General features: G+C 30.1%; 3 protein-coding genes and 2 pseudogenes across 4 annotated transcripts; 2 read left to right on the top strand and 3 right to left on the bottom strand.

Moving 5' to 3' along the window:
• Positions 1-427: 427 nt before the first annotated feature.
• On the bottom strand, positions 428-3,227 carry LOC137835628 (uncharacterized). 2 transcript variants are annotated; one of them, XM_068644217.2, is made up of 4 exons: positions 3,118-3,227; positions 2,953-3,035; positions 1,862-2,011; positions 428-673 (listed from the first exon to the last, which is right to left on the bottom strand). In XM_068644217.2, exons 3-4 carry the CDS (start codon positions 1,982-1,984, stop codon positions 620-622), a joined length of 177 nt encoding a protein of 58 aa, XP_068500318.1. In that variant the 5' UTR covers positions 1,985-2,011; positions 2,953-3,035; positions 3,118-3,227; the 3' UTR covers positions 428-619. The 2 variants fall into 2 exon arrangements, with proteins under 2 accessions (XP_068500318.1, XP_068500319.1); XM_068644218.2 differs by lacking the exon at positions 3,118-3,227 and having other exon boundaries at positions 2,953-3,092.
• Positions 3,228-7,035: 3,808 nt separating this feature from the next.
• Positions 7,036-7,741, bottom strand: LOC150027615 (protein S40-7-like; annotated as a pseudogene).
• A 1,169-nt stretch (positions 7,742-8,910) lies between these two features.
• On the top strand, positions 8,911-9,838 carry LOC137834395 (protein S40-7). Its single transcript, XM_068642452.2, has one exon. It carries the CDS (start codon positions 8,923-8,925, stop codon positions 9,619-9,621), a length of 699 nt encoding a protein of 232 aa, XP_068498553.1. The 5' UTR covers positions 8,911-8,922; the 3' UTR covers positions 9,622-9,838.
• Positions 9,839-15,071: 5,233 nt separating this feature from the next.
• Positions 15,072-15,178, bottom strand: LOC137836275 (small nucleolar RNA R71; annotated as a pseudogene).
• Positions 15,179-20,829: 5,651 nt separating this feature from the next.
• LOC137835621 (uncharacterized) lies at positions 20,830-21,950 on the top strand. The gene is made up of 2 exons (XM_068644208.2): positions 20,830-21,013; positions 21,374-21,950. The coding sequence occupies exons 1-2, from the start codon at positions 20,884-20,886 to the stop codon at positions 21,766-21,768; spliced, it is 525 nt and encodes a 174-aa protein (XP_068500309.2). The 5' UTR covers positions 20,830-20,883; the 3' UTR covers positions 21,769-21,950.
• The last annotated feature ends 695 nt before the right edge of the window (positions 21,951-22,645 follow it).

Genomic DNA, 22,645 nt, shown 5'->3' with positions numbered 1-22,645 from the left:
AATTTCTCCAAATATGTTAGTATATTTTTATTTTTATTATTTAAATTTAATTCAATGTTTATATATGCATTATAATAATAATATTAAAAATTAAACAAAATAAGAATTAAGATAATAAATATTATATTTAAAAATACTTATTAATAATTAATAAAATTATTTTTATTATCAAGTATAATTTATTATTATTATTCATCAACTTTTTATTTACTGATATTTTTATTTTAATTTTTCTATTCCTGAGAATTTCACTCTTCTAGTATGATAGAAGAGAATGAAGTTATTAATCATTTTCTTAGGTATATTCCTTGCATAACATGTTGCAATTGCATTTGTACATAAAACCAAACTCAAATTTTACAACTTAAACTTTACAAAAATAGCCAGCACTAACTTTCATGTAAATCAAAGGCCACACGAAAAAAAATTAAAAAAAAAATGATACCATTGAATATTTGGTTTCAGACCTCAACAAAGCAATGTTGCAATAAGGGTGCGCATATAAATGTCTGACAACTGCAGCCAAGTCTGTCCAAGTTTTCAGATTTTCATTTCAAGATGTTCTATGGTTCATCAAGATCTTAGTACAGAAAGGTTCTCCAATTAGATCCGGTCATAGCTAATTCGTACTGTTAGCTATAGTAGCTTCACGTTGCTGGCGACGCCTTTCCCTCTGTAACATTAGCCAAATAGCCTATTTAACAAACACTATTTCAAAACTAGTCAACCCCAAGCAAAACATTACCAATATGACATAGCAATGACTGTCACTATTCACTACATACCATTTAGATGACATTATTCAATATTTCTTCTTGATAGGAGTCTATGTTTGAGTCTAAGTGCTATGTTGAATAGAAATGAAAAAAGTTGAACGCCAGGGATAAACATCCTTAAACTCATTGTCTTAAGGTTTTGGATTGGGGTGTATTAGTCCCTTGTATGGGTTTGACTCGTGTTTCATTTTGTTGAATCTCTCCAGTAAATTCCCCCTCGAAAGACCCAAGAGTGGTATGAGAGCCCATAATTTGTGTTGGTGACCGGTTCAAACACACTTGAAGAAGAAATTGTTAGGAATTAAAATGCGAGGCTAAGTCTCACACATTGAGTCAAAATGAGAAAGTTGAACACCATATAAGGAAGAAAACTCATAAACCCCATTGCATTAAGGTTTTGAGTTGGAAGTGGTGTTAATCCCCTCATATTTAACGTGAATCCCCTCAAAAGACCCAACACCTATGAACTAGATATGGTTCCAAAAGAGATATTTTGCTGGTTCTAATGTATATTTTCAAAACAGCGGGCAATTAAAAGTAGAAATCTGAGTTGATTTACTTATGTTCAGCTCCAGTTAAACAGGTCATGAACAAACATCCAACTATCATTAAGGTCAATCCAGGATCAAAAGCCATTGAAAAGAGGAACATGGGGAGGGTTTGAATCTGTGATGTTATATAGGTCACAAGGCAACAACCTTACTGTTCACATTAAGACCACCTTCAAGATCAGAAGCCATTATTAAGAAAAAAAAATTCTACATGATTACAAACCCCAAACATACTCAATCTGAAAGTACACGCTGATAATTTCCTCACATTGCACCATAAGAGGGTATTATAAGATCATTGTTAGAGTTTTCTTTTGCTTGAAGTTTAACATAAAAAAAAGTCATCATAGTCGATGACCAAGTTCAAGAATTAATGAAATTGAGATCTTATCTGCAGAGTATTAGGGCAATAACAACAGGGCTCCAACCGAACTAGGGTAATCTCACTCACATCATTTTTCATCAACATAAGGAACCAGATGATGGAATGGAACAAAGGAACAAAAAAGAAAAAGAGATGAGCAAAAATCTCACCCTTCTTTCCCAGTAGGGAAGAAAGCAAACAAAATCATAGACTGGAGTGATGGTTGCACATAAAACTGTATTTAGTGCAGTGAACAACAAGAGTGCTGTCATGGGTCGGGTTCTATGCGGCATACTGCTTTCTTATAGAGCGAAAAAGCCCTGCAATCATATTAATGCAGTTCAAAGTAAAGAGCATTTAACTAGAGATAAATACATATATTGGTATTAATATTATTGTTGGATCAAACAAATCAAACAGATCATGCTCATAAAAGCCATAAATAAAAAAGCCCAAATTGTGGCTTTAGGGTCAGAAAACTGAAATAAAAAACATTTTGACATTTTTTTTAAAACAAAGATATTTAAAATTTTAAGATTTCAGCCTTCGAGATAGCGTATATATTGACATGAAATAAAGTATAAATTACCTTGCGCACTAAACTACAATTCTACCTAGGACAGTTGGGAGAACATAATGATCACCAATTTACCATACCAACAGAATCAAATATTGATTTAACCATAAGTCCATAAACACATTTTATGTTTACAAAATAATCATGAAAGAATCTGAAAAACTTATCTATATAATTAATGAATACCATACTAGGCATGAGAAGCATATGAACTTAAAAATTCCTAAAGCACATGTTAGAACAAGTTTTCAGAGTTCAGAATGAAAAGTATTAGACAAATCCTGTGGTCAGAAAAAGGATGTGAACAAATCATCGCCTAGAACTCTCTATCAGCATCAACCAAAAAAATCAACTCACTAGCAACCAAAATCACCTAATTGAATGTGGCAAAAATACAGAGAAAATAGGAACAGTACATGGAATAACTTTTAGCAGTGTGTGTGTATATATTATTTAACTAAATTTGAAACAGGAAGCAACAAATCAGAAAGAATGGGTATTTAACAAAATGTTATACTCAGTTACAAACTACTCATCAGAACATAGATTAGAACCAGAAAACAAATATAGACAGAGATGAACAATGAAGGCCCAACCAAAATCAACACAATCAAAACAAATAATAAACCATTGCATTCACAAGAGCTATCAGTTTCAACATAATGAACCACCACACCAACTGACCCGAGGACGAAGCTTCTGCCTCCTCACGCAAACCTGGAACTTCGTACCCGATTGCAGCTCACACGCGATTACAAATGTCTCACCTGCATATTAGGGTTTGTCAACTTCACCAATTGAAACATGGAAAAATAGGAAACTTAATACAGATAGCGTTTCGATCCCCACGAGCCACGTCGAAATTGCTTCAGTCTCAGGAATGCTTCGAAGTGTTGGAGGAGCAGATTTCAGTGTTCACCTGGAGCTATTAGGAGAATTAGGGATTTGTAAGTTATAAAATTATCATCTTTTTTATTTATGTTATTGTGTTCTTTAATTAATTAATAAACTAATTTTAGAAAAATATAATAATTTATATTTAATTATAAATAATTATTTGTAAAAATTGGGTTTTTAAGAATGACTAAAGTTTATTTTTGGATTATTATTTTTGAAAACTTTATAAAAATATTTGTTCAATATTAATAAATACGTAAAGTTCTATTACTATATTTTATTATATATATATATATATATATATATATTATATTTTTGGCTAATATATATCTTGATTCACTTATACTCTTTTATCACTTCTCAAATCATAGTCACTATATATTACGGGAACATAGGACAATATTTTGCTTTTTCATTTGCATTTTTTCTTTTTATTTTTAATGTATATTTGTATTTTATTATTATTATTAATCAGTATTTTATTGTTATTATGTATGTAATATTTTAAAATATATAACTTTTGTCCTCTATTATGTACTAAAAAAAATATTATAATCATATTTAAGTTTTTTAAAGTTATTTAAAATAACAGTGTAATTAATTAATTGATAGTGTAAAAATTGCAATATACATAATATTTTAAAATATATAACTTTTGCCTTCTATTTTGTTGAATCTATAACTTTGGTATTCTCATTTTAAAATAAACACATTTAGTGTTTCTATTATAAAATTTGAAATGTAGTTGAATTTTGATGAAAAAACTAAAAAGACACTGAAAATTGATTTACAAAACTAAAACAGTTGGACATATATTGGTTTGAGTGTGAGTTTCTAGTTATAGATCTATGTTCAATGATTATTCACACCTGATTTTTTAGGTCCACTGCTATCATCCTCACCAATTATTATTTCATTCCAACTTCACATATATGATGGTTTAGGGAGGATCCAAGACTTATAAATTTTTTTTTTTCAAAATGTTATAATAATGAGAATAAAAAAAGAAGTAGTTGCTAAAGTCACAATTTTCAAGTAATATCTAGAACACAACATGACCATTGACTCTAATTTATGGTGCATATATTGTATACAAATATTTTAATTTGTAAATAACTCAAATATGTATACCCAAGGAAGGTAACTACACAAATCAACACTTGACGACGTGGAGATACCACTGGAATTAGTCTGGATAACTCCTCCCCATTAAAACCAGATGCAATACCAAAACTTGCTATTAGTTGTAAAAATGAATGAGCTTCCAAGGAATTCTCATTGCTAGCATTCATGTCAAAAGCATCCAATATGGGTCTCCATTCCTCAATAATGGTCTTTGATAACTTCTGAAATTACATTAGAAATACAATTTTAATTGCTGAGGAAATCACACATACACCAGCATGATACATGTTCATCTTTTTTCTCGAACATTAATAATTTCAAATACAACCGGATCTCATTTCTCCTTAAGTGTCTGCAGTTTCTCATGAAGTCTCTGCAGTGGAAAATCATCACCAATTGTTTTTTTTATTGTAGAAGATATTTTTTTTTTCATTTTTAAAGAAAAAAATGCTAAACTAATTACCTCTTATGATGCTCAAGATGGTCTTCAACAAATTCTTTTTCCCAATACTTACATCGAAAAAAAACTGAAACAAAATCAAAGCCAATAAATTGTAAACTTCTTTTGTTACTTGAAAAAAAAAAGACAACCTTGGAGAGATGTTCCCGTAACAAATGTAGAAAACCCCGAACATCCACAACCAATCAACAACAAAAAAGTACAACACTAATTTTCACTCAACAAAAGATAAAAATAAAAAAGAGAGAGAAAAGGAACATGTGTTAATAAGATAGTAATTTCTTTGATTAAACTAACTAAAATGGAAAGAAATAGCGAAATCAAATGGAAAACTGATTAGTAAATCAAATAAAAAATTTCTCATTATATCAAATGAAAATTTTTTCATTATATCTAGTGGAAAAAAACTAATCTGTAAATTAAATAGAAAATTGCTCCTTATATCAAATGGAATACTGCACCCTCGCTTTTCAAACTGCAGAAAATTGTTGTATATATCAAATGAAAATATGAAAATAGAAAAGGAAAAAAAGATTTGATGGGTTTATAAATCCTTTAATTTAGTTTGAAATTTAAAAATTTGAAACACTTCAAATTTCAAAATTTATTTTCAAATTTACAAATTTTGAATTTTTAAATTTAAAACTTTTGAAAATTTCAAAATTTTGAAAATTCGAAATTTGAAGTGTTTCAAAAAGACTTTAGGTTAAAAGTTTTGAAAATTTAAAATTTTGAAAAAATAAAATTTAAAAGTTTGAAAATTTAAAAATTTAAAAATTTAAAATTTTGATATTTTTTGAAAATTTACAAATTTACAAATTTTGAAAATATAGAAAATGGCGGAATGCCCAAATAATGAATTAAAATCAAATATTGATATAATGATAAAAAAAGAAAAAAATGAAGGAAGTTAAAGAGTAAAATATTTTAAAAAATTTAAATATTCGAAACTTTGATATTTGAAATTTTAAAAAGTAGAAAATTTAAAATTTTGAAATTTGAAGTGTTTTGAAAATAGTTTGAAAATTTGAAAAATTTAAGATTAAAAATTTTGAAAATTTAAAATTTTAAAAGTTAAAAGTATGAAAATTTAAAATTTTGAAATTTAAATGTTTCGAAAAGCCTTTAGGATTTGAAAAATTTAAGATTAAAAATTTTGAAAATTTAAAAAATTTAAAAATATAAAGTTTAAAATTTTGAAATGTTTAAAAAAAAGGGGCTTTAGGGTTTGAAATTTTGAAAAATTTAAGATTAAAACTTTGAAAATTTTAAAATTTAAAAAATATGAAAATTTTAAAATTTAAAATTAATTTTATTTTTATATCAACATTTTATTTTAAAAAAAGTTTTAGTTTTTGGAATAATCTTTATTTCCTCGCATAGTTTCTTTTCAATTTGAATTTTATTATCCTTTTCTCTTTTCCCTCTTCACATTATTTTTTTTCTTTCTCAAATTTTTTGAAATTCAATGACATGACTCTCATGTTCTCTCTCACATATATATATTCTTTCATTCCACACATTTCTTTTTTGTCCCAACATACATTTCCTAGCACAACACACACTCCTAACTCACTTTCTTACTTCTCTCTATGTCGAATCTTTCCATTCCTCTTGTTCATCTTACTTACATTTGATAAAAAGATTCATTCTTCAAGATAAGAACTAGAAGAAGAGCACGCACCTCATTAGTCTTCGTAAGTGTTTTTATTTTCTTGATTGTTTAATTGTGTTAATACTCCTATTTTTTAATTCTTTTACTCTGTTTTTTTAATTTCGTACATGGAAGGTGGAATACATAGCATTCATACATAGTTATTTTGACATCAACGGGAAATGCGATCCGACATTATTGTAGAGAAAAGAAAATAATTTAGAAAATATATATTTTCTTAAGGTTAGGTTTGTTATTGGAGTTTCTCATCTTCTAATTCTTTTTTTTTATTGTGTTAATTTGAATTTGTATGTTGAAACTCATAGATGATGAAAAAAAAATATTTTTATATTATTTTTAGTGATATTTGATATTTAAAAGATAGAAATAAATTTAGGAAAATACCTTCCCGTTCTAATGGGAAATTCTTTTTTTTTTTTTGTTAGTTTCAATTACTAGACATTACCAAACACTACGTACATTCAACAAGACTCTGGAAAAGATGTGGTTTGAACCAATTACTATTGACCAATTCTTCAATTTTACAATCAATTGAGGTTTTAGTATTTCCTAAAAGATAAGAAAAGATATCTAAAGAATGAAAACGAAAACCCGAAAAACTTTGGTTTGTTCATTGTTCACAATCATCGAGAAAATCTGTTTTCCGAAAAACTGCATTCCGAACCTGACGCAATTCTCTCCCCTTCAGCGTTCTTCAAGAACCGAATATGCCATTACCGGCCTCTACGCCGAATTCCGCGCCACAATCTCGTGCGGCGGCAGCCTTTCTTCAACCACCATCGCATCGCCCTCCATGAACTTGCGGCGCCTCCTTATCGGCAAAATCCGAGAGTTCACCGGCGCGGACTGGTAAAACTTGACAGAGGAGGAGGAAAACGGTGTTGCGGTGGCTTCGGGATCACCGGAATGAACCCTGCGGAGTAGGAGGAAAAGGAGGAGAGATAGACGGATATTTTGTGTTGGAAGATGTGTGAACCATTGGGGAGGGGTGGCCGTTCTCCGGCAACGCAGCGCGGATACCTAAGGACACGTCCGGGAGACCGAAGGCGAATGCCTTGTGGTTATGAGAGTGAGTGGTAGTTGTTCGGAATTGGAGAAGTGGGAGAAGAGGGTTCGGCAGAGTCTTCTTCGTCGTTGTTATGGTCATTATTGGAGAAAAGGACATCATCTTCGAGTAGGTCTTCGTCTTCGGTGCCCGTGGCCGCCGTACCGGAGGAAGGATTTTGGAACCCTGTCCATGAGATGAAACTCCGAAGAAACGCTCCCTAAGGTAGAGATTACGGTTGAGGAACCGGTTCGGGTCATTAAGATCCATTTTGCAGGTTCGGTTCGGAGATAAAGAACGGCTAGGCGATTCTTGAAGGAGAAAGAAAAAGGAAATTAAATAATAACGGTTATGCTTTTTCTGGTAATTCTGTTGCCTTACTATACACGTGCCTTCAACTTTTTTCATATCAAAATAAAAAAAAATAAAAAAATATTATCATAATAATTATTAAATTAGAAAATCTTATAAAATTATAAAACAATTTCATAATTTTAATGAAATATGTATTAGAAAATACCAAATGATTTTATTTAAGATAAAGATTTCAAAGAAGCTATAAATTTCGAGATCTACTCAAAATATCAAAGTGTTTAAATTATTTTTCAGAGTAAATTTACTTATTTGAATTTAAAAAGTAAATTATCTTGTTCTTTCAGTTGGTAGTGGGGAAGTAGAGGTTAATTTGTAAAGACATGATATATGTTTTGCTTATATTATAATTATAATTTGAAAAGTTGTTGTATATATAATATATGTTTTGCTTACAAATATATGTTAAATTTCCAATTAAATAAAGTTCAATATATATCAAGAATATGTTTCCATCCTTTTTTTATATATGATTATTTTAATTGAACAACAAAACAACATTTCTTATATATGTTGAATGCAAGGTCTCAATGAAATATATTTCATATATTTATGACTTTTCATGTAATACCAAAATCCTATCAAGAGGAGGATTCAACAAGACATCTCTTGCAATTTCTCTCATGTACTTTTCCCACTAGGTGATCAAAAATAATTTTTTATTTATTTAGGTTAAACATATAATTTAATCCCTACAAATATAACTATTTACTCAATTTGGTTTTCACACATATATAACTTATTAATTTGGCATTTATCAATTCAGATTCTATCATCGACCATTAACTTAATTCTTTTTTATTTATGACCGAACCTATTAATTAGGTATTAAGATGATCAAAGATAATTTTTTTAGCACGACTCAGGCTGAATTTTTCTAATTTAATAATTATTTTGATAATATTTTATTTTCATTTTAATTTAATTTTTTATTTTCATATGAAAAAAGTGAAAGGCACGTGTATTATAGTAATGCCAACAGAATTAACAGAAAAAACATAACCGTTATTATTTAATTTCCTCTGCCTTTCTCCTTCAAGACTCGCCTAGCCGTTCTTTAGCTCCGAACTGAACCTCCAAATGGATCTAAACGACCCGAACCGGTTCCTCAACCGTAATCTCTCCCCTAAGGAGCGTTTCCTCGGAGTTCCATCTCATGGGCAGGGGTTCCAAAATCCTTCCTCCAGTACGGCGGCCACCGGCACCGAAGACGAAGACCTACTTGAAGATGACGTTCTTTTCTCCAATAATGACCATAACAACGACGAAGAAGACTCTGCCGAACCCTCTTCTCCTACTTCTCCAATTCCGAACAACTCTCACTCTCATAACCACAAGGCATTCGCCTTCGGTCCCCCGGACGAGTCGTTAGGCATCCGCGCTGCGCTGCCGGAGAACGACCACACCTCCTCCAATGCCTCACACTTCTTCCACCACAAAATATCCGTCTCGCTCTCCTCCTTTTCCTCCTCCTCCGCGCGCCTCATTCCGAAGCCACCGCAGCACGAGTTTTCCTCCTCCTCCTCTGTCAAGTTTTACCAGTCCGCACCGGTGAACTCTCGGGATTTGCCGATAAGGAGGCGCCGCGAGTTCATGGAGGATGACGCGGTGGTGGTGGAAGAAAGGCTGCCGCCGCACGAGATTGTGGCGCGGAATTCGGCGCAGAGGCCGGTAATGGCATATTCGGTTCTTGAAGGACGGGGGAGGACGCTGAAGGGGAGAGACTTGCGTCAGGTTCGGAATGCAGTTTTGCGGCAAACAGGTTTTCTCGATGATTGAACAATGAACAAACCAAAGCTTTTCGGGTTTTCGTTTTCATTCTTTAGATATCTTTTCTCATCTTTTAGGAAATACTAAAACCCTAAAACCTCATTTGATTGTAAAGTTGAAGAATTAGTCAATAGTCATTGGTTCAAACCACATCTTTTCCAGAGTCTTGTTGAATGTACTTAGTGTTTGGTAAATGTCTAGTCATTGAAACTAGCAAAAAAATAGATTTCCCATTGGAACTGGAAGGTATTTCAGTTTTTCGTGTCCTAGTAGTACAGTTTAATTTATTATTATTATAATTTTCTTCATATCAAATTATATATATTAAAAGTGACTATGATTTAAGATAAAGATTACACATTAACAAAGATTAGTTTAAGAAGAAAGAGAACATAAGTGAATGAATGGAAATAGATATATTAACTTGTTATATTTCTTATAAAGTATATTAATTGAAATTTGTGTACAGTTAGTAGTTACATATAATTATTTGAAACGGTTTTTTACTTTTTTGTTACATATAATTATTTGTGTTAAGGTTATAACGAATTATTAGTAGTTATACCAATTTGATTACTTCTGATACCGAAATAATCAAATATGTGAAAAGATACTTTATCATGTGATTGTGAAATTCTAAATTTAATCGATTATGTGAGCTGCAATCGGGTACGAAGTTCCAGGTTTGCATGAGGAGGCAGAAGTTCCAGTTAAATTAGTTTACTAATTGGAGAACCTTTCTGTACTAAGATCTTGATGAACCATAGAACATCTTCAAATGAATATCTGAAAACTTGGACACACTTGGCTGCAGTTGTCAGACATTTATATGGGCACCCTTATTTCAACATTGCTTTGTTGAGGTCTGAAACCAAATATTCAATGGTATCATTTTTTTTTTCATTTTTTTTGGTGTTGCCTTTGATTTACATGAAGTTAGTGCTGGCTTTTTTTGTAAAGTTCAAGTTGTAAAATTTGAGTTTGGTTTTATGTATAAATGCAATTGCAACATGTTATGCAAGGAATATACCTAAAGAAAATGATTAATAACTTCATTCTGTTCTATCATACTAGAAGAGTGAAATTCTCAGGAATAGAAAAATTAAAATTAAAATATCAGTAAATAAAAAGTTGATGAATAATAATAATAATAAATTATACTTGATAATAAAAATAATAATAATAAAAATATACTAACATATTTATAAATAAATTTCTGTTATAACTTTTTTTTAAGTCATTATAATTTCTGTTAGAGGTAGCCTTTCAAGTCATTCTTTTTGAAATGAATCTCACAAACTTTCTTTATGCATCTATTTTATCAAGCAAAATCAAACAACAACAACAATCTTATATAAAGCATCCAACAATTTTATGATCACTGCATAATGACAAGGGAGTTGCCTATTCGAAATGATTATTCCCATAAACTAGAAATGAAGTTAACATGTTTCTTAAAATTTTAATTATTATATAAGATGTGAGATTAAAATTTTAAAAACCAAGATTAATATTTTTTTTATCACAAACAAATATTAATATATCTATAATTTTAATTAAAGATGTCTGGGAACATATTATCTTGGAATTCATGATTACCTGTTAGTATCAATCATACTATACCATGTTGATTTGTGCCATGGTGGATCTTTTCAATGGTCCCTCTTTTTTTCAGTTCACATTCAACCAAACAATTTGCCTTCATTATTAAATACTGTTGCAGATGGAGATGCTAGCAGCTTGCCCTCATAAATTTGTAAATAAACACTTTGTTCTGTATCATGTGCTACAGTTTTTTCTTTCTAAAAATGGCCTATTATTAATTAACAATGTTCAAAGAAAGCCTCCTTCTTAGCTTTTCATGTGCACTAGGATAAAACGGGTCCTCAAAAATTTCTAATTTGTCAAAGTAATCATACATGTACTCTGATTTTTTATTAGTTAAATGAATAAGCTTGTACAAATTAAGTTTCACATGTAAAGTAAGTTTAATTTATTTTCTTGTCTTCTAAATGTTTGTTAAAGAGTTTATATAACTAGGTTACATTCATGAAATGGAATCCAAAACCTGCTTCGTCCATTCAAACAATCTTCTTAACCATTACAATTTGTATCTTTAAAATACTTCTTAAAAATATCACTATACACTGTAAACATCCAAGATCAAATTTTCTTGTGAAATTGGTGATAAACCACATAAATTGGTAACAAAATTCTTAATTGTTAATTAAATAACAATTTAAAAACTGTTTAAAAATAATAGAAACTAATTTAGAAACCAAAATATTTATTAGTTAGTCTCTAAAATAGTTTTTAATTTAGTTACATAGCAATACAACATAAAAATATCTCAAATGACTTCTACTATACTTGAAGGTGTTTTGTAGTAGAGAATCTGTCTGTAAAACTTATAAGAACTCCAACTATGACAGAAGGTTAATCTAATCACATTTTAATGAGGTTTTAACACATGTCTAAGCGTAAGTTGAGGGTTTATTGTATTTTATTTAGTGATTCAAGTTTTTTATTATGTTAGTGAGGAGTTTGGTTAGTGCATCTTCAGAAATGTTATCATTTTATTTTAAATAAAAATAAATTTAAAATTTTATTTTATGAAAAAGTTAAATTAGAATTCTGGTAATAGGTTTTCCTTATTAATAAACTAGATCCAAAATATGATCATTTTCACAACATGTGAGTGTAGAGTGTTTAATTATTATTATTATTATTATTATTATTATTATTATTATTATTATTATGTTTTTAGCTATTATAATATTTTTTTACTCGATCAATAAAGACTTTAGGAGTTAGTGTCTGAATATTTGGAGAAATACGTTTAGATTAATGTTGTGATATAATAAATAAGGAGTTCTTTTGTGTAATGTTTTTCTTATAAAAAAAAGCTTATTTAGAGATATTAAAAAGTTTGATGCAATAATTGAAAGACATGAAAGTCAACAATTATTTTAGCTTTATCTTGAAAACTATATTCTTTGCAAAGACACTTCCAAACATATTTGGATTCAATGAAGAAGATATGCTCAACTTAATTTTTACGCTTTGATGTACTTTAAAGTTCTTTATTGCTCCATGAACAAACGATAAGGTGAATGAAGTTCACCAATAAAGAAACAAAGATAAAAAAGCTTCTATTAATACACATCCCAACAATTTTAAGAGTTGGTGCTTAAACTTTAGGAAGTTAGCAAGTTCAGATTTGATACTATGATATAGCATATGGAGACTTTTTTGTTTAATATTTCCGATATGAAAAGTTTTTTTAATGGGCATTAACCAATCAATTAATCAATCAATCAACACATTTTTCTCATATTTTCCATTTAATTTACCTTGCATTATACTTAGTGCTGTCTTATTTTAAAAATATTATCTATAATAATATATGACGAGATTTTCAATTTTGCGTACATATTTAATAAGTGTCTAATTTCACTAATATTTCATATTAAAATATAGACACTTAAGAGTATTTAATTGCTAATTTACCTATAAAATAATTTTTAATTTATGAATTTATGTATTTTTACATTTTTTATGATCTTTATTAGAATAAGAGCATTTTATTTTCAAATTAGGTGTTAATTTCAGTTTTTAGGGAAGAATGGAAATTTGGACTAAAGAAGAATGATATAAGCTAAAAGGAGAAATCTCAAAGGCTCACAACGCACAAAAGAGAGAAAAAAGTCCAACTCAACAGTGAGAACGCATCATATTAATTGAGCTATTTTTATGTTTTTATCATTAAGCCCATGAGCGCGACGTAGGAAGTCACCTAACCCTAGAAATTTAGGTTAAATAGGAGGCTAGAGGCACAATCCTAGTGTGCTAGATTGAGAGGAAAACACCATTGAGTAAATTTTAACCATTTGGGAGAATGGAAAATGTTAGAAGTATGCGTGGCTAAGTCTACCCTAAATTTTGGATTGAGTAATTTGTTCAAACTCTTATGTATTGAGGTGATATTTAATTATGATATAATATTTGTTATTGATTGATTATTGGTATCGTTGTTTTGCTTCTAAATATTTGTGATATGTTTGAGAATCTTAAATTCGACTAGAAAGTATTTTTAGGGTTCTGACCTAAACAACCATACTTAACATATTTGAGTGCTAGGAATAGACTTGAAATGTTAATTGTTATTAACGTTTTAAGTTTGATTTTAAGTTATTATTATAAATATGTGAATGATCGATACTTAGGGAGACATTCTTAAGAATTTTATATGCGAGAAATCGATATAAATGACTTTTATACGGACATCAATTTCAATCCAAGAACATAACGACATGCTAATCAAAATACAAAAAAGTGGGACAGATGAAACCCAATCCCTATTTTTTCAACTTGAAGCAACTAATTCTTTGTTTGTTTCCTTATTGATCATCGCCAACACAACCACTGTGATGCACTCGTCGTAAAAAATTATCAAGTTTTTGGCAGATAAGATTGAGTTGTTGTGTATAGTTTCCTAAATATTGTTAATATTTTAATTGTTTTGATTTGTTTTTATTGTGTTTATTTTTAGTGATTTGTTATTCTGTTTTTATTGTTTTAATTCTTATTTTTTTTAATTTATTTTATTTGTTTCTATTATTTTTAGATTTTTTTAGATTTTGTTTTGTTTTGTTATATTTTATTTTAGTTTTTTTTACGTAAGTTTACGTAGTCATCTTTAAATTATTATAGTTAGTTGTTTACAATTATAATTTTCTGTTTTATTTTATTTTATTTTTATTTTTCTCCTAGTATTTATTTGTTATTTTAAGTACGTTGTTATACTGTATTTTTAAGTTTTTATTTATTTTTGTTTTATATTTTTAATTTATTCATTTTTTTTGTTTTTTTATCTTGTCTTTAGTTTTTATTTTGTTTATATTTTTTTTCTGAATATTTTTGTTATTTTTTTTCTTAGTGTCATTTTAATGTTTTATTTTATTTTTAAGTTTTATTTTTTAGTGTAGGAAGTTATTGATTTTATTTTAGTTAGCTATTTAAGTTTCTGTTTTATTTTATATCTTTTTTTTTATTTTGTATTTATTTTTTCTTGTCCACTAATATTTTTTTCAGGAGGAAAACAACATGGCAAAAGAACAAGCATCACCTACTAGGGACCAAAACATTTTTCTAGTATTGTAATACCTACTACCACCAGGGCCTTGGAGATAAAATCCGCTTTCCTTACTCTCATCAGTACCCAGCAATTCACATCAATAGATTGCGAGGATCCATATACATATTTGGATACATTTTATGAATTGGTGGGAACCATGGACTTTCAATAAGATGATATTGAAAATGTTTATATGTGCTTGCTTCCTTTCTCATTAGCAGGAAAAGAATGACTCAAATCACTTCCAAATCAGAGTCTCACTAGTTGGGAGGATGTAGAGGAAAAATTTCTGCAAAGATTTTTTCCAATCTCTTGCTACATCAAAGTAAAGTCTGAAATCTCTATGTTCTGACAAGGAGCAGGAAAATCTTTCTGTGAAACATGAGAAAGATTCAAGATAATATTAAGAAAGTGCCCAAATCATGGGTTTGAGGATATTGCTCAATTGAGCATATTCCTGAATGGTCTCAGATCTGTCACAAAGATGCTGCAACTGGTGGCACAATGATGACTCTTGATGGAGAACAAGCAACGAGGATTATTGATGCATTGGCATCAACTGATTCTCAAGCCCAATATGATGAACAAAGTATTCAGAAGAAAGGGTGGTTAGAAGATGCACTATTAGGTCAAAATAAAATGTTGACACAATAGATTAAGCAACTAACTACACAAATGTTTAAATTATCTCAACAATTACATGTTGTTCATTCATCTCAAAGTCAGAGTCAAGAACTAAGGTGTGAATTGTGTGAAAGTGATCATTCCAATGGGCACTGTGCTTATCATAGTACTTCTTATGAAGAAAAAGTTTTTTACACGGAAGATCAAGGAGAACAAGGTACTTTTCAACAACACCAACTACTAGATAGAAGAATGTTGAGAATTTGGAGACACAAGTTGGGCAACTTTGTACAAGAGTTGATGAAACTCAGGAAGAAATGTGAGTTAGTCACTACTAGAAGTGGAATAGTTCTAGGAAGGAGAATTGATGATAATCTAGAAAGTGAGGAAAGAAAAATTGAGAGGGAAGAGAAAAAAGAAGAGAAGGAAGAAAAAAACAAAAGTGAAGAGGGAGAAGAGAAAGAAAAAAAAAATGAGAGGATACAATATAGAAGGACAGTTTATTAGATTTTGTGAAATTCTAAAACAATTGGAAATAAGTATTCCTTTCACCGAAGCTTTAGAACAAATGCCTACTTATGCCAGATTTATGAAGGATCTGTTGATCAAAGAAAAGATTAAAGGACCAAGGAAGTGTGGAACTAGAAGCGGGATGTAGTGCCATTATTAAAAAATTATTACCACAAAAGTCTAAAGATCCTGGGAGTTTTACTTTGCCAGTCACAATAGGAAATTTTACATTGGGTAAAACATTGTTAGATCTTGGGGCAAGCATTAATCTCATGCCGCTATCTATGTTGAAAAAAGTTGGAGATGTTGAAATTTTGCCTACAATGATGACATTGCAATTAGCTTACAGATCAATAAACTACCCACATGGAATAGTTACAAATCAATTTAATCCAATTTGATATAAGGATTATTGTTCTACTTACACGGGACCAAATTTCTTACCTAACCCCATGATGTGTCGACATCAATCAGGAAGACCTAACACTTAACGTATTTGTAACGAAATGGATGATTCAATTTCAAATAAACCAAAAAAATATTCATATTGTAGAACCGAATGTCACAATAGAAGCAATTGTCCGCACAGACAAGCTTGATAATAAAATTTAATTTCAAGTTTGATTATTAATTTCCTCATTTTCTTTACCTATGCATTTATTCCGTCATAAAAAAATTATTTATCAAATTAATTTCAAATATTACATAACTTATAATTTTAATTATAGTTTAATAATTCTAATATATGGCGTGGATAAAATCGTGCCAACTTGGCACAACTTTAGGTTGACGTGGCATAATTCATGTCAACTTGGCACGACTTTAGGTTGATGTGACAAAAGTCGTGCCAAATTGACATGACTTCTACATATGAAGTCATGCCAAGTTGGTACGACTTGTCCAAATTTGTAAATTTTTTAAAAGCGATCCCATTTTGGTAAAAAGAAAAAAAAAGGCCCTTTGTGGTAAAAAATACCCCAATATATCATGTGCTTCCAACACTACCAATACAAATGGTGCTTAGGTTGTTATACTACTCAATAACAAAATCTCAACATTAAAAAAACAAAGAACAATTTTCAGACTAATTAACATCCTGGGGCTTAATCCACACAACATGTACAGGAGTACATCTCATTGCTAGAATCTGCGTATTGGTTATTGGAATTACTACAACACGCATTTAAGTTTCTAATTGTTATGCTTCAACTACGTTTTTGGATACTAGCTGAAGTACCATGAATCTCTCTTTTTTTATACTTAATGCGAACAAGACACAAATAATGAGTAAAAAAAATATTTCCATATCTTTTTTATTAAATCTTTTCTCTATTTATAGGTCTAGATCTTCAAGGTAAAATACAACATCATAACAGAATCTAGGGTTTCAAGATGGGGAAGATACATAGTGAGTAAAGTTATGCAGAGTTTCAATGAGTAAACATAAAATTAAAGGACAAATGGTGAGAATGGAGCATGAATCGAAACTTACGATGATAAATTGAAGACGTTGATCTCCTTTGGAGCAAAGAAGCACCATTGTGCAAAGTGCGTTATTGTCGTCGTTGTCGTTGTTGCATGGTGCATTGTTTTTGCCGTTGCAGAGTGTTGCATACTACATTTGCGGGGTGAGTTTGTTGAGTAAGAGATGAGTAGAAAGGGTTAAAGAGAGAGATAAAGTTACAAATTCAAACCTTGAACTATTTGTTCAAATTTAAAAAAATTAAATAAGTTTTAAAAAAGTATGTATATTTATTTAAATTAGTTCATAAAATTTTTAATTTAAATAATTTTGAATTTATTATTAATTTAATTTTATGTTTAAATAAAATTAAAAGGTTAAAATATTATTTTAAATGTAATTTTTAAAATGATATTAATTATTTTAATATTATACTAAAATTAATAAATTAGTAAATTTATTCATATTAATTTAAAATATTTTATAAATTAAAAATTAATAATTAATTTTATAAAATTTAATTACTTTAAAATTAGTATCTAAATTTAAATAATAGTGACTAAAAATTTAAGTATCTAATTATATGATTAATTTTATTATTTTTATAGACTAAAAATTAGTCTCTAAAATAGATTAAAAGTGACTTGAGAAATGGTTTTCAATTACATATTAACAAGAGACTAAAAAAATTATCTCTAATTTATTTCTTTATTTTTATTATTAGCTACTAAAAATATTGTATCTAATTATATTATAACTTTTTATTAATAATAGTGTTCCTGCTGGTTGACCAAATACGTCTTCATGCGTCTACGTCACTCTCACGTCCAGAATCCCTGCGCTTGCACGTGCTGTCCCTTTGATTGAATGCCTGAAAACACAAAGACAAGGAATGCCCTAGAGGCCGTTTGCACTCCCGACGCTCAAGTCAATCTTAGGGCTAGGAAATACCAAAACTATTTAACGTAAGACTGTAACTATGTGTGTTAAGTGGCGCAAATGAATAGCGTACCTTGCTAAGTTTGTTACTTCCCTTTATATAGACTGAAACTAGGGTTTCCACTGTTTTCATTACCCAAAATGGGCTTCCTGAGGGGGTGGGCCCCAACGCCACAATTACCCACTCTTAGGATAATCTAGCGCGTGGGGTTCCCTAACTGGAGTGCAACCTCTGACAGGATGACCACCTGGATGCCTCCTTGTGCACCTGATCTTTGTGGTCGCCCGTCTTGGGAGCGCCCTAGCTATTCACGTGTCATGCATGCAACTCACCACTGGAACGTGACCCTCATAGGTCGTATCCTTTCCAGTGGCCCTATGCTTGTATTACGCCTAAGCGCGTCATCCCCTCCACACGCATGGACTCCCGTGACCTAGGCTTCTCCCTTACTGATAACTGGTGTGTGGTGTAGGATCCACCTCTCGTGGCCTAGCTCTGCTATTCGAGCCCCGATGTCTAACCACTCTTTGGTTCCTTGGCGCTCGTGCCTCGTGAGACACTGACCCAAGCCGCTCGTGGGACCCCGCTTACGTGACTCCAACATCACTAGTGGTCAACGACACCCAAGGACCGGTCGGTACAAATAGATACCATTTTAGTATCCAATACTTTTTATTTATAAAATGGTATTTTAATTAGTTACTATAATTTTTTTTTCTAATTCAGTTTCCATTCAATATTTTCTTGTAGTGACATTTTCACTTTTTCATATTACATTTACACTTTTTTTTTTCTCTTTCACAAAATTCTATAGTTTATAAGGGTCTTTCCACATTATTTTCATTTAAACTATAACTTACAACGAAAATAATAATACATAAATTTATTTAAAGACACATAAAATTAAAACCAGTATAAATATTAAAATTTATAACTCATGAAAATAAAATAGATAATAAAAGAATGACATATGGTAACTTATGTTTGCCATCGATGCTAATTTTAAGAAACTGAGGCATAAACTTGTATTCTGAACAATTATCATGAATTCAAAAATTGGCAAATAAAAGAACAATTCTGTCAATATCTTTACCACTATATAAGTTCGTACTAAATAGCAACTTTTTTCTTGTTTTAATAATTCGATACACAAGAATTTGTGAGTATAATTGTTGGAGATTTCTTTTTTTCTGATAAAAGAATTTGTTGGAGGTGCAGTTGAAAGGAACAGCAGAAAAGCAAGCTACTTTTTGTAAGTGGTTGTGCATTTCTTCTTCCATTGATAACAATTTTTCTTTTTCCATGTGAAAGCATTCAATTAAAATCTTGCAAGTGTTAAAATATTGAATGGGCAAGCTGAGTTGTTCTTCAAAAAAGAATCTTCAATGTAGTTACTCTTACTCTGGTTTTACCATATCTCATAGAAAACAATTAATTGCGAATTAATGAGAAGAAAGTTAGATTATTATTTATTAAAAAATATACATATGATGAGATACATAGTTGGAACAACCTTTGTGATTTTAATTTGGGATGTTTATCAGCTACATGAAAGAGACGATGATGACTGTTCATCACCAACCAGATACGGTTCATTAATATGATAGCAAATTAGTGTCATCTGTCATTGTATAGTTCTAGGGTTTACCTTAAATATCATGGCAACATTGAAATGCATGGTCTTCTTCCACGTTCAAGTTCTTAGTTAATCGGTGGTTGTTATGGATTCCTTGTAGCAAGAGCTTTCTTACCTACAACAAAGCTACTTTATCCTGCTTAATAATGGAGAACAATCGGTGCTCTTGTACCACCCATTAATGCATTAATTGCAGACATCTTTGAACATGCTCATTAAACATTGCGCAAATTAATTAACTAGTCTTTGCAATATATGTGTTTAGATGAATTTTAGTAAAATTAGATGATGGATTATTGTTTGTAAAATTAAATCTACCATCATATCATATTAGGAAGTTAGTGCACTAGCCCTACCCATACACACATTCCAAACTCTATTAGTCATTTTTCATCATATTATATCATTGTTAATATTTTTTCCTTTTTATCACTTTAGTTAGTAAAGGGTGTCCAAAAATCATAGTTTCTAAATAAATTCTAAAGGATTAAAGGATTTATTTTAACCAATATTTATTATAAAAGAAGAATAAGAAGAAACAAAACTTTCCATAATTTAAACTAGCATGTATAAGTTATTAAAATCTAAAAACTTAGAGAAATTAAATGAAAAAAATATTTAAAATTATCTTATATATATTAGAGAAATTATGTAATTTTATGAAATAAGACTATGAAAAAATCTAGTTGAAAGGGACCTTATAAATCTTGCCTGTGTTGTTGATCACTTTGAAATAATGTAGGGGAGTAGCTTGGACATCTTGTCCATTGTAACAAACCCTATGTAGGTAAACATAACATAACTACAGTTGTTGACAGTTGACACCAACTACTACATAAGCTCTACCTCCCTACATTTAATAGGTTTGTGTCTCAAACTCCCACTATATATAACCTTCAATTTATCTTCTTCTCTTTCAACTTCTTTGTCTCTCTTATCTCAACAGCTACAGCTTTAACAGTATGGTGTTTGCTCAGGTTATCACAGCACTTCTTTTTGCATTGACTATGGCCAGAATTATACCCTCAGCATGCCAAACACTAGAGGGCAAAGTCTCTTGCACTGACTGCACTCACAACTATGATTTCTCTGGTTTGTATCCACTCTCAATTCTCACACTTATAATCTACTCTCACTTGAAAGAAAATACCAAAAGATTATGATAAAACTGAAAAATTGTAATTCATGTCTTCTTGATTTGATATGAGACTTCAATTTTTATTATCAATATGATTTTTGAACAAATTCTGATAATGCAAACGTGTTATATATCACAACTTGTGATTAGGTAACACTGTATATATAGTAGTATAAATGGATATATAGTGTTCATAAAATGACAAAGAACTTAAAGTTTAAACTATAATAATTATATTGAAACACGTTTAGGTATTAAGAGTACTACATCAAAAGCATATTTTGTGCAGATTCTACAACTTTTTATGTTTTCAGGCATTATGATCTCAGTGAAGTGTGAAGGTGTAAAAAACCTGGCTACGGCGATAACAGAAGAGAAGGGTTTCTTTAAGGTTGACCTTCCCAGAGACCATACAAAACCTCCCTCGGTGAACTGTGTTGTAAAACTTCTTGGGGGGCCAAATCATCTCTATGCTACAAAGAAGAACAAGGTCTCTGAAATTGTGAAGGGAAAAGAGAAAAACACTTATACAATCTCCACTCCTCTTAGTTTCTTGACATCTTGTCCTCAAAACACAGAATGCAAGGCTACTAAAAACCAGTTCGGTTCGTCCAAAACCTTGGATTTTCCTCTTCCTCCAGAGTGGGGTTTGGCACCCTCTAGCTACTATCTTCCTTTTCCTTTCTACCCCATCATTGGAATACCTTAGTGTGTACGTTTAACATATAATAGCTGGGAAGAAAAGAAAATAGTGTTCATATATGCATATCATGTGTGTAACATGAAAGAATGTCATATAATATCAATGCATGTCATGAAGGAAGTTGATTTCTCAGCTGGAAGAAGAATGAACTTCAGGCACAGAAATAAAATATCTTTTTAAATTTGACCTATGAGTAATGTGAGTTTCTCAATAACATAATTTTATTCTTGTGCACTAATACATCTCAAGAGTGAGAAAGAATTGTAGGAAAGTAGCCCTGTACATGTCCATAATAAAGGAACACTACAAGTAACAATTAGCTTCCAAAATCTTGCGTGCGCAGTAGCGGACGCTACTCTCATCGGTCAAAATGGTTAAAAGTCCACATAAGAATGACCTTGGACGCAAAATGGACGCACAAATGGATTTAATTTATTTTTTTAAGAAAAAATCAGTTTGCGTCGGCCGCGGCCCACGCATATGCGTCGGCTTTGCGTCGGCCACAAAGCCCACGCATATGCGTCCGCAATGGCCCACGCATTTTTAGGATTTTAAAATTTAAATTTATTTAATGTATAATAAATATTTTAATATTTAATTCTTTATTATATTTATTTTAAAATTATTTATTTAATATTATAATAAATTATTTAATTTATCAATTTTGAATATAAATTAGTTAAATTAAATTTATTAAATTAAATAAGTGTTTGATTTAAAATTAATTGAGTAAAAGAAAATATATATTTAAATTATTTAAATGTTATATAAAATATTTTATTATTTCAAAAATTATTTATTTTAAATTTATTTTATTTATATATTGTTATAACTATTTTATTTTTGAAATTATGATATAAATTAGTTAAATTACATTTATTAA

The sequence above is a fragment of the Phaseolus vulgaris genome, chromosome 5 (assembly GCF_051622355.1).
Source record: "Phaseolus vulgaris cultivar YP4 chromosome 5, ASM5162235v1, whole genome shotgun sequence".
Taxonomy (NCBI): Eukaryota; Viridiplantae; Streptophyta; class Magnoliopsida; order Fabales; family Fabaceae; genus Phaseolus; species Phaseolus vulgaris.
This window is presented reverse-complemented; position numbering and strand designations above follow the sequence as displayed.